The 16,655-nt window shown below is 35.7% G+C and overlaps 1 protein-coding gene across 3 annotated transcripts in view; it reads right to left on the bottom strand.

Annotated features, from left to right (window-relative positions):
* Positions 1-16,655, bottom strand: part of KLHL14 (kelch like family member 14) — a 113,607-nt gene that overhangs the window by 55,884 nt on the left and 41,068 nt on the right. For all 3 annotated transcript variants that reach the window (XM_039843783.1, XM_039843775.1, XM_039843793.1), the window contains exon 3: positions 5,784-5,905. In XM_039843783.1, coding sequence (XP_039699717.1) covers positions 5,784-5,905 — 122 coding nt within the window. The remainder of the gene's footprint in view (positions 1-5,783; positions 5,906-16,655) is intronic.

The raw sequence follows: 16,655 nt of genomic DNA, 5'->3' as shown, positions 1-16,655 counted from the left end.
GAATAAAGTCAAGTGGTTTTTTTAGACTCCAACTTAGCTGAAATACAGTATTTGGGGTAACCACCACACATATTTTTTATAAAAAAATCTATGAAAAATCCGCTAATGCACCGGTGCATGAATACACAGTAGCGAATAATTCAAGATATATAGCAATGTGCAGCCATGTATCTCAAATTAGAATTGAGCTCATTGAAGGTAAATTAGATGCTAACATATTTAAAACATCCAAACACAATTCTCTCTCATTCTTTTTTTGTCCAAAGTCATGGAAACAATTACTCCATGAACTAAAATAAAAAGTTCCAAGCTAAGACAGAGAAGCTATCATGTTTTTACAAAAAAAATCTTTAGATCACTGTGTTTTCACTAACATTGAAAACAAAAATTAGAGGGGCAATCTCTACTCTCAAATTCTTAATTCTTGAACCTATCTTAACAATTCCTTGAAACAGTCCCATGCAGTATGGTTCTTGGTTAACTCTCTAGACCCACCACGTACTTCCCCAATCTCAGACTCTCCTGTGGATACATCAGTTCACTTCAGTTTCCAGAAGGCATCAACTCTCTCTTGCCTTTTGGCATTTCAGTACCAGACTCTGCTATTAAAATACTTTTTTGTCTACCTCTTCGCCTTGATAATTCCTACCCATTTTTTCAGTTTTACAGAAGGTCAATTCTAGGAATGCCTCCTTGACCTACCATGTTTAGATCAGGGGCCCCTTTCTGTACTCCTATAGTACGCTGAGCTTCCCCTATGTATATCCCTTAGCACACTGTATTGTAATTGTCTCTTTAGATTCTCTAGAGAAGAGATGATTTTATTCACATTCTACCATCAGGCTCAGAGTGGGCATTCAATTGTTGCTTGCTACGTGAAGGAATGAGGTCTCTAAGTAAGTCTAAATTCTTCCTAGGCATTTTCAGAGTCATTTTGGGAGGACCTCATCATTTTCTGAGGTTTTTCTAAATGAGAAATGCACTATTTATGGGCTCTACCTACTTGTCTAGAAACCAAATAAAATAAAATAATTTATGAGTTTTGGTTCTTGGTAATAAAGATAATATGAATAAAGGAAACTCATGGGTATAAAACCCTCAAATGAACTTCTTTATTTTCTTCTAAACACATAATCATAAGAAATGATTATTAGCTTTTGCTTAACCTGACTTCCCCCCAAGACATTTCCAAAGAAGAGAAATGAACTGAAATCGAGAAACAGAAGGACCAAGGAAAGAATTCCAATTGAATATGTTGGTGTGCAGGATTAGTATTCCTTGAATAATCAGCGATTAAACCATTTTCCATTGCTCAGATATTGAATATAATCAAACCTACATTTACCTTTTGGAACTGAAGTTCAATATCTTCTATAACATTTGTTTTCTCAGTACTATTCCTTCCACATTTATGGAAAGTATATTTTTAAAAAAGTATAAAGAATACACGATCTTTTGATCTTTGTGTCTCCTAAAAGAAATCAGTAACGCCCAGCCCCAGGACTCTTACTGCATGGATGGGATCATGTTAAACACCTTCCATGGACCAGAGGAGACAAGCCAGGACACCTCTGCACAACAGTTTCCTTCATTTTCTATGACTGAAAAATACAAATCTTAGGACTACCAAGTAGAGGACAGAGTTGTAAATCAACTGAAAGAAAGAGAAAAAAAGCAGTTCCCCCTACCTCTAACAAAGGGAACTTAGAGTGGCCAAAAGAAGAAACAAGCCTTTCTAATTTAGTCCTTCTAATTTTCATTCTAGCATTATTAGTGGGAAGTCATCACTGGCACATGGAAGGATAAATCTATATGTTGAAATCCTTTTTTCTATCATCGCTCACAGAAAGCAATAAGAAGCACCTAATAAGTAGAATCTCTTATCTGAAATGGAGGACAAAGGAAGTCAGGTCTTGGGAAACACCTTTACCTGCCAGTAAAGAACTTGGTCAATGGGGACACGAATAGAAACGACAGCTCCTCAGTGCTGTCTCTTGGAGAGAAATAAAAGCTGCTTTCACATGTGGACTTCATAAAAACTGTGATATGTAAGAAACACATTATAAAAAGTACATGATAACCACGAAAATTGTTTTGTTTGATCTTTGCACCAAGGATTTAGGGCCTGCAATATGCAGGAGGCACATGTTTTGCATTGGCCATTTTAGTATTCATGTCTCCTGTACTGCTTTCTAATAAGTTAAGAATGAAACGGGAGACTGCGTGCAGGAGTGAGAAATGCAAGAAAAGCAGTACTGTAAAATAAAAATGAATGAAAGTGCATTTCAACTTCCCTTTTATTATTAATAGCCACAAGAAAAACAATGCCAATTTTATTGTTATTACTTAACACTTCACATTTACAAAAGGACTTTATAGTCATTTTTACATGTTATTTGTCAATACTTTTTCTGAAAGAGACAGGGGAGCTCTTTCATGACTCTTAACATTAATTTTATAATGTTATATTAAATAATTTTTTTCAAAAAGGAGGATAAAAATGCAGTCTGTGCCAGTATGTTACCAAAACAGTCTTTTCCATGAGAATAATTGTTCCCATTGTCGTTTGAGTAGATCGAACCACTGTTTGGCTGACTGTTGAATTTTCTTTATGTTACATAGACCCACTTTTTCACCTCCATTCACCTCCACTCCATTCAATTTATTATTAAAGTGTTTATTATTATTATTTTTATAGTGTTTCTAGAATACAAATAACATAACAAGATAATATGCAGGAAAAATTAAGACTGGTCTTCCTTTTAATTCTATAATGAGTGTGAGTAGAGAGGCTTCCATAAGCAGGTATCTGGGCTCTTGCCTGTTATTAAAAGAAGCATTTGTATAAGACAGGCTGAGAAATGTTTCCTCAAGTCAAGTGGGCAAAGGATTCTAAGATTCAGAGGCTCCAGCTACCCTCAGGTTTTGGATTTTTGCTCATTAGCTCATTTGTTAGCTTATATGGACACAGTCATTCAATAAATAGGCAGACCCCAAAGCAGGATTTGTCTCCTGGCATTAGTTGTCATCCTCACCTCCCTGCCAATTAGTTCAGCAGTTCTTCTGGATCTAAAGAATGGCAGTGGGAAATTCTGCTATCCCTAATGTTTCATGGGATTTTGGGAGAATTTGGATACTTTCTTATTCCAATGAGAAACATTTCTTCATTTATTATTAGATGGCCCAAATAGTGTGGAAACCATTCAGTTAGCTGATTTATTTAGTCAACTTTGCCAAATAAGATGCCTTAATTAAAAAATATGAACTAGCAGAAATATTCAGATAAACTGTCTATACTTTTCCAACAAACCTGAAAAATATGCCTTCCTTCATTTGGGGCCATGTAGTCATAGTCCAGAAGGTACTAAACTCTATGTTTAAAAGTACAAGTCTCAGTGAAAGGAAGAGTATAAGAAGACATTTATTTCAAAGTTATTAGTATGCCTGAATATAGGAAAAAAGTTCAAGATCTTTGAATATGTTCACATTATGAGAACTTCTCTATACATCAATGTCTTTATTTCTTTCAGTTTCAAATGTGGTGAATGAAGTCAACAGATACTCATTTATCTTTACTTCTTCGTCTGTAGGTCATTACATCCAACCTTTGAAAACTGGAAAATAGGCTCCCCACTCTCAAGCAGTGGGTCACAGTGTTGTGTCTGTTGCAGTATAATTTGTCTACCCTCTGTATGGAAAGCTTGAGTTGACCGATGCCTCTAAACTATAAAAGTCTGTGCAGTTCTTATGCTAACGTGGGTGGTGGTGTTACAATAATAGCAACGGCACCTGCAATTTATTGAGTTCACATGATATACTAGATGATGTATAAACACATTTTATTTTAATAGTACTCAAAAGATGATAACTAATTGAAGTACCCAAGAATTAGGACATTTATATGACTTGCTCAAGTTTGTAGACAAGGGTTTGAACCCAGGTCCACTGCTTCAAGTTCATGCTTTCTTACTACATCCCTCTAGGTAAAGGATTATATCAGGCAATGAGAAAAATTTGAGTAGGTGACCATATGTTCCAGTCTATAGCTGCTGGCCCAGCATCATGAATAGATGGCCATTTTATGCTCTAAAGTGTCCCAGTTTAGGACACTTTAATAAACTAGATGATCACTCCATCTCAGAACATGATTTAAAATAAACGTAAGACTTTTCGTAGGTATTATTTTCACTAATTTAATAATTTTGCCTTGATGGAGGACTTCAAACAAGTAGCACATTTGACCTGGCCTGACATACTTGGAAAAACAGATGGATTTGTAATTGCGTATCATTTATTGCTTAGGTCTACTATTTCCCTGTTCTTTAACCTCTATTTCTCTGTCATCTCTCTTTGAGAATCTTCTGCCCTTCCTCTCTCTTCTCTCTTCCTCCTAGTATCCATATCTCATTGTATGTAGTAGGCTTTTTATACTGATCAAGTGTCAGAAAATTAATTCTTTAGTTTTACGTTAGCTGTAGTTTCTGATGAATCTTTAAAGTATAGCTTGGTCATGATTTCAGATGTTTAAGCCACTATTTTTGTCAGAAAGAGAATGAAAATCCTGAGAAGGCATCTTTACCTTATTTTTCTTCCTTTCTTCTTTTTAATCTCGCTGCTACTATTCCACCACTTCTTTACTACAACCACAGTGTATAGGTGTCCAGGGAGCTTTCTCGTTTCAGCTCCTGGACAATGCTACTGCAGGTTTCGCTGGGGTAAGCCAGCTCCAAAATGTGTTATTTCAAGCACCACCTCACATGTCTTTGCTCCTCTTCTGCTCTTATGGGCAAATTGTTGTCCTGTTTCTATTATGTTAAAGGGCTTTCAGTAAAAGGAAAGGAAATGATCTGTTTTTTAATCCAATAAGACATAGAACCGCTTAACAGACACAAGCAATGAGAAAATCTAACTTTCGCTTTTGTCGGTTTTAAATGTATGGCTTTGATTTATGGATCAAAATTGCTCATTTATTATTTTATCTATACAGCTGTAGGCAATTTTGACAGTTAAAATTTAGTTTTATTGACCAGTGCAGCCACTGTGCACACAAGGGGACTGGTGCACACAGCCTGCTGCACTCGAGAAACGATGATTTTTGATACCATGGCTGAGTCAGACTGGGAATCATAACCAATATAACAATAAGTTCCAAATCTCAGTGCCCAAGGCAAGAGGTTTGCTGTAAAATACAATTACCCTTTAAGGAGGGGAGCAGGAGGATTTGGGGTGGAGGTCTGCAAGCACAATTTAATGCAGCCGGGGATAGGCCACGATTATATATGTGCATCAGAACTATGGAGCAAAGAAGTGGGTGTTTCTTTCAAGACCCAGTTCCACAGACTAAAGATTAATGAGTGAAAATGTCTAAAAAGCAGAAGGAATGTTAGTTACCAAGACAATGAACTAAACAACCATTTTGATGTGAGAAAATTTACTAGTGCTATTAGCCAACCTTTTACTTTTTGATGAACAAAAAATAACTGAAGAATTTCTTTTGGGAGATCTCAGTCGGTCCTCCCCCTCTGTCTTTGCACACACAGAAACATAAACTCGTGTAGTAATTTTAGGCCAGTTTTAATTTAGACCTATTCGACTATCAAACTGCCCACCTTTGCAATGTTAATTTAGTCTTTCACTCTAACGCCCCTGTGCTCCATAAACAGACCTCCAAAGGGTAACAAATCAATAAAATGTCTAATTTGATCAGCCATGTTTTCGAATTTCTCAAGACAGCGCTAACCTGAAATAAATAGGTGGGTAAATAAATAAAGAAGGGCACTCACTTGTGAGTATTTTCCATGTCTTCTTTTCATCGTCGTAGTACTGAACCAAATTGCTAGGAAGGCGGTCCGGCCCAGGAGGCAATCCTCCAACCAATAACAGCATTTTCTTGTTAGAGCGAATTCTTCACCCAAAACAAAAGAGGAGATGAATAACCACATTATTGTGGAGCCTTTTTAGGGCAACGAAATCATAACCATCAAAAGAATGTTCCTTGCTTGCAGATTTCTATTTCATTTTTTCCTGTTTCTTCTCCCATTCATGTCTCAACAATTTTTTTGAACCAAGCAGAAAAATGATCAGAAGAGCGGCATATCCCCACGCTCATGGAATAATAAGCTCCCTTTATGCAATTTGTTAGAGGTTCATTCTAGAACGACCTTTTTCTTATATTATCCCTTTAAATCATCACTCTTTACAGCTGAGTACACATGAAATGCTCTGGAGTTGTACTAAGGTTAAGCATTAAAGTTGCATGTCAAAAATCGTATTAGTCAAAATCATTATTATAAGCCATTCTCCACTCAAAGAACCTTGAAAAAATTAAGGTTATGCAGAGAGTTTGTGAGCCAACTCTTTAATCACCCAGGGAACTTCAAATACCAGTTTGGTACAATTAGTAGCACAGGGCTAACTGGAGTGGGATAGCCAGTATGAAGAAGATGTTTTGTTTAATTTAGCTGAGACTTCTGCCTTCATCCCCTTTCCAGCTCCCCCTCACCCCCACCACTCGCCGCCCTATCCCCGGGCACCACCGGAGGCACAGCAGCACCAATTGGTAAAAATGAGACTGTGAGGTTGTTTTGAGCCTCCCCAGAGTGGAGCCCTGCCAATGCTTACCACTGATCCAGCGGCATGAACCTGCTCAACTGTGCAAAGTCACTCTAATTCCCTCCCTCTGTTTTTCTACCTTCTCCCCCAGGGGGCAACCACTGAAAGGAGTGACTACCCACCCATCCAGAGCTGGCAATTCGCTGCTATAAACCGTGACTGTGATTCCCAGTCTGCCTGGCAGTTCCCGAGAACAGGCCTGCAACATCTCATATGCAGTAAAAGCTATAAGATGCACCCTGGCCAGCACACTCGACCTGATGGATGTACGTCCTCAGAAACAATAACGGATTGAGCACACTTGAGACTGGAGCAGGGAGGGGAGGCCCAGACTCTCACAAGGGGCCTGCTGATTTAACGGTTGCTTTACATATAATTGAACTTTTCATTTACCTGAAAGGCTAAAGGTGGTGGTGAAAGAAACGGAACAACCACGATTGAAGGAAAAAGTCAATAAATACAAAAAGGTTCCTCTTAAATATGATCTCAACCCACAGTATGGCTCTGAATCTATTATTACATATTCAGGCCGTCGTTCAGATTCAAGGACGCTTGGCGAAGTATGCCCTTGTGGAGAAGCACTGTTTGTTGGTTAAGAACCTAACATTCGGAGAGTTAACTTAATACAGTTAATGGTCTTTCCATGTGAAGGAAGGGAACGAGAGAATTCTTTTAATGAAACTCTGGTGCCATTGTGTATGCCTCAGTAGGAAAAATACCTTCCGAAGAAACTCCAATTAGAGACTGATGAGCAGGGGGAGCCACACTTAAAGAAAAATGCCTAATTTGGTATCAGCTTGCAATATTAATTTTGCCAGAAACAAACAAACAAATAAACAACTTCTTTGAATTTCAAGTACTTTGAATCTGTATCCATATGCTTTATAGACCAATAGTTAGGAGACAAAAACAAGACAATAGTAAAGAATTCTATATTTTGAGGATTTGAATGATTTTAATGATTGGTTTGTTAAGAGGAGTTAAGGCAACAGTGCAGTAAGGAACTCTCCTTTATTTTGAAATGATACATGCATAATTGATGCACCGTATAACTTCCTAAATGCCTCGTTATAGAACTAATATAAGACTATTTTTATTTACTGTATTAGCCCAAATAATCAACTACTCTGTGAGTATAAGAAAACTCAGGATGAGAGCAAATATTCTTCTTAGGTTGTCAGTTTTACCATGTATAGACAGATCTGTTCAACTGGAAGTCATGATTCTGTGGCTGTTGTGACATGACACATTTATGTGCTGCCAGTCAGCAGGTGGGGCAGACAGGCCAATATCTACTGTTTAGACACAGAGGAAAGAACTCATTGAAGCGGTGGTGTGACCACAGCAATATAATTAAATCCGTTTTTAATATTTAATAAATGCACTTCTTTTAAAATATGTTTCATGAGTGACAAAAAGAGATAAATGTATGACTCAAATATGTTTGTAAGGTCATTTTATTAATTGATAAGTCAAGCTTCCCTGGGCATATCCCACTGGTGATTTTCAAGATCAACTTAGATGGACCATCTCTGCAGATGAGGAGAGAATCTAGAGTCTTCGCCTTCTCTGCCCAAAGAGCCAGTCATTGCCATCTGTCTTCTAAAAACTAGACTGAGACTATGAATATTTAAGCCACCAAACAGTTGGCAAATGGTAACAGCTTTCGCCCCTGCCAACAATGACATGATTCAAAGGACTAGCTAGCATAGGAGCAATGAAAGACTCCACATAAACTAAGATAAATCTCTAAACTGTCCAGGCCTTCTCAGGGATTGTGATGAAGAATTTTTTTACATGGAAGTAAATATAAAAAATTCCACTCACCCTCGTTGGCTGTGTGTCGTCTGTGAAGGAGCAGTGCTTTGAGTCTGCTATGGCCTCCTTAGTGAATGATGACACGTTCTAAATCTTTTGCATTTTTTATAGCATCATTCATTCAACTTGTTATGCATTTTACTCAGAGTATTTTGATTCTACATTGTTATTCTATTTTCCAACACAGTATTAATATTATTTAACTCTACATAAAGTTTAAAACTCTACCTTGTGAAAGTGAATCACATAGAAACCAAAAATAAGATAAACTGTGGGAAAAGTAGCCTCATACAGAAGAAAGAACACATAAAATAACAAAACACATTTGAATGTTTTTCTCACCATGTTCTCTGCAGACTCTCAAAACAGGTCTACATGGTGGGTACGATAACTCCATTCTACAAAGAGCTGAAGAAGTTCCCATAGACAAAGTGGCAGTAACAGTGTTCAGACACAAGCCTTCTAACTCTACCAGAACCATAATCTTTCTTTAAAGTCAATTTTCTTTTTTTATATTTTACTATAACTTCTGATTTAGACCCAGATGATCCAGATTCTAGTGTTAATTTTGCTCTTCATCAGAGTGACTTTGTGTAAGTTACTTGGCTTCTTAGAGACTTGTTTTCTTATCTTTAAGTAAACTATTAATATTAATATCTATTACTATCTGACCTGCATCTTCAAAGGACTGTCATGAGAATTACATAAAACAATGAAGCGAAAGTTCTATGTAAACTCTAAGGTAAATTATTATTAATCAGTCTTTAGGTATTGAAAAATATAATGTGGGCTTTATTTTAACATGCCAAAACTTATAAAAATAGTTAAAAAAAAGAAAAGTAATATTTTTCACTGAGATTCTTGTTCTGTTCGTGTATATAAACACAAGCTAATTTAGAGGACCTCACTACCCAGTTGTTATCTCATAATTCTATGTTCTTAGAAAATTATCTCTTTAATTACATTGGCTATCTTCTGAGCCTTGTTATAAGAAAAAATACATGTGGAAAATACATAAAACTATGAACCTATCTGGATCCATATAAAGGAGTCTAATAGAGATTACTCTACATTTCGTATTTCTTAAGAACAAAACAAATGAGAAAAACCATCACATATTTTACTTTGATATAAATGCAATGTCAACTATTCAATTACTCCTAGAAAGTAATATATGTGAAAAATTCCTGTAGAAATCTTCCATTCTTTTTACAATGTGCAATTACAATAGTGACAATGACAATAATGACAGATAATAATGATGTGTATTGGATATTGAAAACTCTAATTATCATGCTATTTGTTTGATGTATGTGAACTTCAATTCAAAAACATTATGAAAAAAAGATACCTTGTGAACTAGAAAAGTAAAATTAGGAGAATTTGAATTAATTTACTAAAGTGGGTTTCAATTATTCTTTTCTAAATAATTCCAGCAGAGCCTTACAGGTTTAATTTTAGATTAGGTAAAATCTACAAACGTAGCTCTGCTGCAATAATTAGAGTTCCTTCGTATGGCAACACGGTATACTTTTAGAAGATCTTCACATAGAAAACCATTTAGCCAAAATTAATATTCTCTTCAAATCTTTTAATATTTTTTTAAATATTTCTTTTTATTTCTCATCTAAGCACCACCTTGACCAAAGTAATGTATTTAAAAGGAAAAGAATTAGAGAAATTTAAACAAAGAGCTGAGTATGTCATGATTAATAATATTATTTGTATGCTTTTAATTTGAGTTCCTAGACTTTTGCATAGAAAAATATAAGGGGAAAAAGCAGATAGAATTTCAAGGTTTCCTTTGTTCCATCTCAGTAATTGCCCAACATTTACCATGTATCACATTTGTGCGTGTATGAGCGTATGTATGAGGGTGTGCTCGTGAGCATACGGACTTTGGTTCCGGGGATGAATGATTGAAGGATGACATAAAACCTCCCGGTGTAAACAAATTTTTCATCATACTGGTTTTCTAAGATGGTAAAGTCTCATTTATTTTTATTTCAGTGATTTGGAAATTTAATAATTGGGAAACAGGCCAGATGAAGTTTTTCTTTCCATGACACATTAAGAAAAAGTTTTCATTAACTAGTTTGAAAGAAAAGTTTTAACCTATTTAAGAAATCAAGTGAACTGTAATTGGAAAAAAAAACCAGAGCATTAACAGCACCCACAAAAATCCTCTTTGTACTCTTGCCAATCACTTTGCGCTCCCTTTTTCTCCTATACAAAAAAAAGGTGACTACTATCATTTTTTAAAACCATAAATCAGTAATGCCTGATTTAAAAGTTTATAATGATTTTAAACTTCATATAAGTAAAATATGCCAGGTGTACTCTTTTACTTTCAGCATCTTTTGCTCAAATTATATTTATGCTATCTATGTTGTTTTCTGTAGTTATAGTTTTTTCAATGTCTCTGATGAACGGTATTCAATGTTTTGAATACTATATATTTATGCATTCTGGTGATGTTGGACATTTATGTTTTTTTCAGTTTTTGCATATTATAAATAGCACTGTTCTGATATACTCATTCATAGGTATTGTGGAGAACACATGTGTGTACTTATATTCTATACATATCTAAGAATGGAATTGTTGAAACATAAATTATGCATATTTTCAGCTTTAGTAGATATTGCCAAATAGTTCTCCAAAGTGAATGGACCAACTTACATATTCATGAGCTGTGAATGAAAGTAAGGACCTCTCTGTATTTTTACAGAAGTGAATATCTATGTATTTATGCATGCATACATGTATGCATGTGTGTATCTGTCATTTTTCGGTATAGCCATTTTGATGAGTGTGTAGTAGTCTTGAATTGTGGTTTTAATTTGCACTTCTCTGATGACTAATTGTTTCTGACAAATTTATGCCATCATTTGTAAAGTACGTTGGAATGTAAATTGGAACAGCCACTATGGAAAAAGAGTATGGAGGTTCCTCAAAAAGTTAAAAAGTAAATACAAAAATGTGATCCAGGAATCCCTCTGGGTATATATCGAAAATAATTGAAATCAAGATCTTGAAGAAATATTTGCACTCCTATGTTCACTGCAGCATTATTTACATTAGTAAAGACATGGAAACAATCTAAATGTCCATCGACAAGAATGGATAGAGAACGTATGGTATAAAAATACAATGGGATATTAACCAGCTTTAATAATGCAGGAAATCTTGCCATTTGCTACAACATGAATGAACTTAGAAGACATTATGCTAAGTGAAATAAACCAGGCACAGAACAAATACTAAGAATTCCACTTATGTAAGAATCTAAAATAGTTGAACTCATAGAAGCACCGAGGAGATTGGCAGTTGCCAGAGGCTGAGAGAAAGGGGAATAAGGAGGTGCTGATCAAAGGGTAAATAGTTTCATTTATGTAACATGAGCAATCCTAGAGATCTACTATACAGTATAGTACGCATAGTAATAATACTATATTTTATACTTAAAAATTTGTTTAGAGAATAGATTCTATGTTAAATGTTCTTATAAAAAAAGAAGGGAGGAAACTTCTAGAGGTAGTAAAATTTTGGGATTATAGATGGTGACAGTTTCATGGGTGTGTACTTATATTCAAACTCATCAAAGGGCATAATTTTAATATGTTCAGCTTTTCTGTATGTCAATCTTACCTCAGTAAAAAAGTTAAAAATATTTTAACTATTAAAAAAAGAAATCGGGTGGTCTGCTGGCACTTTAGTGCTACCAATGCATATTCATTTTACAAATTATAAATAATTCTCATTTATTCATTAAAGAAAATATTCTGCATGTTCTAAGAATTGTTAAATTAGAGAACGAGAAGAGAATTTTGGAATAATCTAGTTTAGTGATTCCCAAGTCTGGTAAATCACCAAAATCACCTGAGGGGATTACAAAATTTAGATTCTTGGTATAAATTCTCAGGTCCCAACTTTCAGAGATTATGAGTCAATGGGATGAGGTCTTAAAAATCAATAATTTCAGAGTCTTCCAGTTGATTCTAACATAGCCAGACTTGAAGCCACTGATTTGATCTGGTTCTCTACATAATGTAGAAGTCCTTTTAACAATTTTTTAAAAAAGTATTCTTGTCAAGTTGGAAGTTTATAATGAAATGAACCTTAGTTTTTTAAATCCACTCTGTTATAGAAAGCTGTTGAACAGTTATGTTAGATATATTTTTCCTCCTTATTTTGAGTTGAAAATCTACCTAAGACTTCCAGAGTAAAAAGGCAAGTTCCTGTCTCCGTGTCATGGCAGCACTTCAAATATTGGAAGACAGTTGCCATATGTCTTGTCTTTCCTATGTTGAAATTCTTCACTTCTTTATGAACAAGTTTCCATTTCCCTTACCATCTTCTTACCATCTTGTTCACCTCTTTTGAGTATTTTTAGACTTTCAATTTCCCTTTTAAAAATGTGAAGGTCAGAATTGCACACAATATAACAAATGCTATATGTGATAGGAAATATACCATTTTTTAAGGCTTTCTAAAATCACAATAGTCTTCCAGCAGCAGTGCCAGTGCAATGCTGGCTGGGTTCCTGTTAGGCTTCCAACTGACTACAAATATAGATTTTTTTTTTTTTAAACCAAGTATTTTCAAGCCACATTTCCTTATCCTATATTTCCTCTAGTTAAATATTTTAAAGATAAAATGCATGACTATTTTTAATGGCTCTTACTTTCATCGTAGTAGAGACATCTATTAAAAACATCATGACTCTTGAAGCAGGACAGCCTGGTTGCTAAGGGTGAAAGACTCACAACTAGGGTGAGACAGCTGCCTTCAGCTTTTCTGAGATTAGTGACCTTGGGGTAGCCTCTTTGCTCTCTTTAACCTTATTTGTAAAATAGAGGTAACAATAGACCTAAGGCATAGCTTTTTTTTTCAGGATTAAAAGAAATAAGATATGTAAAGCGTTTATAACAGTGCTAAATAAATGCTAACTATCCTCCTCCTTCTCTTCCTACTCCTCTTGCCACTGACATCAGTATTAGCTATTATTCTTTTGCGTAATTTGCAGGTTTGGCAAGTGAGTGGCCTATGTCCCCATCTGAGTTTTATTACTTAAAAATAATAAAGTTGAATTTCCATTGTTTAGATATTTTAATTATCCTAACTCTGTCTCTCTGAAATGATACTAAATTGCTTGGATTTTTACTCTGTAAATCCCCCTATGCAGTGTTTAGGAGAGTATGACTTTATTTTGAAATACAAAGTTTTTATGAAAAAACTAAGCTGTTTTGAAGTGACAAGGTAAACTGGTATAGATAAGTATTTATCCTATCTTTCAAAGGCTGAGTTAATTTTAAGAGCCAGCCAGCCAATGGACTTAAATTCTCTTTCTACCACTTCATGTTTATTTCCTTGGGCTGGTATTGAACCTCTTTAAGCCTCAGTTGCCTCATCTGTAAAGTGGGAATGTTTTGAGGGTTAAACGAACTCTCCTAAGCATGATGGGAAAAGAAATGGTTGCTACATGTAAACAAAACTACCTTCTTCGACGAATAAAAGGCACTTTGTGCAGCCGATGCCTTGAAAGATGAATGTCTCTGCATAACGAAGGGAAATAAAATGTGATGCTCCCAACATAATCCAGTAGGGGGAGGATAGAGAAGATTGTTAGAAGTAATGACTCTTTCCCATGACTTTCCAATTTCAGTGGACTTTACTAAACCTGTGATGGCTTAGTATTTTAAATGAGCAGCAAGTAAATGGACAATTTCACATCTGGTGGTATAGCAGCCATGTGTGGTAGTGATCTGGGAGGTAGGAAGAGCCAGGAAGATGCAAACCCCCAGAGATCTGCACATCAGCATTAGTTTTAGATTTTCATAGGACATAGGATTGCAGGGTTTTGTAATAATTTTGTCAGGTCTTTATCAGATCTAGGAAGCCACTAGCTGACATCTGGGTTGCATATAGAAAATATTTATGTCGTTGCCATAATAATCAATTGACAAATGATAACAATTATTATTATGCATAATTATTAACTTTGTAAGTCACTCTTGAAAATCAATCTTTGAAATTTGGCATTTTCTGTTATCGCTGAGAAGCCTTTCAGATACCATAAGTTGCACATAGGTTTATAAATAGCCAGAATATTTACTACATAAACAACTTTCATGAAAATATAAAACCACTGGCTTTCTATAATGATATTGATCCAGATCTCATTCATAAATTCAACCTACTCATTGTCTTGGCTGCCTTCTCTGTCTCTTAAGGAAGTCACCAAAACTTAGGATATTCATTATCAAATTTCATGGTAATCTTGACTTTTTTTCCATTTTCTTGCTATGTTCAATGTGTTGCCAAGATTCTATATGATGTTTCTTTCTTCAGTCTATCTCTTTATTCTAACCACACCGCCATTAGCCTGATTCGGCTGGCTTGGCTCTCTCTTGAGCTGTCCTAGCAGTGGTGTCCTTGCCTTCTGTGCTCCTGCTCCCATCTCATATACCCTAAATAGTTTGTCCAACGAATTTCTGCAGAGCCTGACATTAACGATCTATTACTTCAATCTTCTTTTTCAAAGTTATTAAAGAAGTTCTCATTTCCTATCATCTATACAATGCATATTTTCCCCAAATTATAACCTCCCTTCTTTCTCTGCCTCTCTCTCTCTATTTCTCTTTCATAGGTAAATGACTTGCTTGAGATTCCTTTCGTAGATAAAAGAGTTCTGAGTTAAAATCAAGTTTCTGAAAACTCTTGAAAGAGGAACTTCAGACGGAAACTGTTTAGGCTGTGGAGAGAAAGTAAGCGGGAGAAAGATCTCAAGCGATCAGCAAAGAGGAGACTTTGAAAAGCAGCTAGCTTTCCCTAAACTTCCAGCTAGCTAGAATGGTACCTAAAAGTCCTCCGAGGAGAGCTGCTAAAAGGTTCTTCAGTTTTTCCAGAGAAGTAAACCCCCTCGAGAATTTGTTCCAGATGATTTGCTGTTGTATTTAGGTTTCTTTATCATAGCTACTCTTGGTAATTACACGGCAGCTTTCATGAGAAGAGCCTTTAAATAGACCTGATAATGCCTCTCTGAGGTAGGTAAACACAAAGTATCATTATCCCCATTTAACAGATGAAAGAATAGAGGGAAAAGGGCTTAGGCACCTTTTCTAGTGCCTTCGGAGGGATTTCATTTCCTCCATTTCACAGAAGAAATACCTCTAAGGCTTTCCACCCAACCCTACTGAGATTCTCAGGTGTGGCTGAAAATGCCTCAGCTTCTTGTTTTCCTCCCACCTTGAGTCTGGCTGTGTTGTGACTACAGAACGGTCAGTCATATACATTATTTAGTTTTTCTAAAATAAAAATAACTTTAAGATTTGTTTGATCATATTATAAAGACAATGCGTATTTACCGAGAAATGTTCTGACTATACTTAAAAGCAATATAGTAGGTGCTCAATAAATGCTTCCTGTATGAATGAAGAAATGATGAATAAAAACACGAATGGGTGAAAGGAGTCAGAGTCACTGGTAATCTCACCGACGAGGAACATGTCATTCTAGATTCTTTATCGTCTTTTTTTTATCATCCTTCTGATGGCGCCGCCACCACACTCACTGACTGGACCTTAAAAATGGTCCAGTCAGTGAGTGTGGTGGCGGCGCCATCAGAAGGCAAAAGGAAATGAGGAAAAGACACATTTCTGAACTATAAGGTGAAAGAGTCAGAGGGTAATATATTGAGTAATTGAGTTATTGACTAACCTCCAATCTAACCTGCTACCTTTACTCTGCCCTGCCCCAAATCCCTCTGTCTTTTATTCCTACGTGAGCATGACCAAATAATTAGTCTTGCTGTTGTCACAGTCCCACATCTATAATTTTCCTTGGATATCTCTGGTTTTCTCATTGTTCTTCGGGATCAGTGTTGTCTCATAGAATGGGAACTACCCATGATAGAGGGAACCAAATTTCAGTTATTTGTTCAATATAGGACCTTCGTGATATGTGCCATATCCACATGCTATGATATTATTTACTTAATATTTTATAAATCTGCTTACTGAAAAAATGCTTAATCTCAGTCTATTCTAGGGTTTCCCAATGCTATTTGCTCTTTAGAGTCACTTGTTGAGCTTTTTATAAAATATAGCTAAGAGGAAGGCACGTCTTAGAGATTCTGATTTAATAACCTAGTGTGAGAACCATCACTGGTGTTTTTTGAAAGCTTTCTGTGTGATTCTAATGTGCAACCAGTATTGAGAATC

Source organism: Pteropus medius, unplaced genomic scaffold, assembly GCF_902729225.1.
Source record: "Pteropus medius unplaced genomic scaffold, Ma_sr-lr_union100, whole genome shotgun sequence".
In the NCBI taxonomy this organism is placed as follows: domain Eukaryota; kingdom Metazoa; phylum Chordata; class Mammalia; order Chiroptera; family Pteropodidae; genus Pteropus; species Pteropus medius.
The sequence above is the reverse complement of the archived record's forward strand: the minus strand, read 5'-3'. Positions and strand labels throughout refer to the sequence as shown.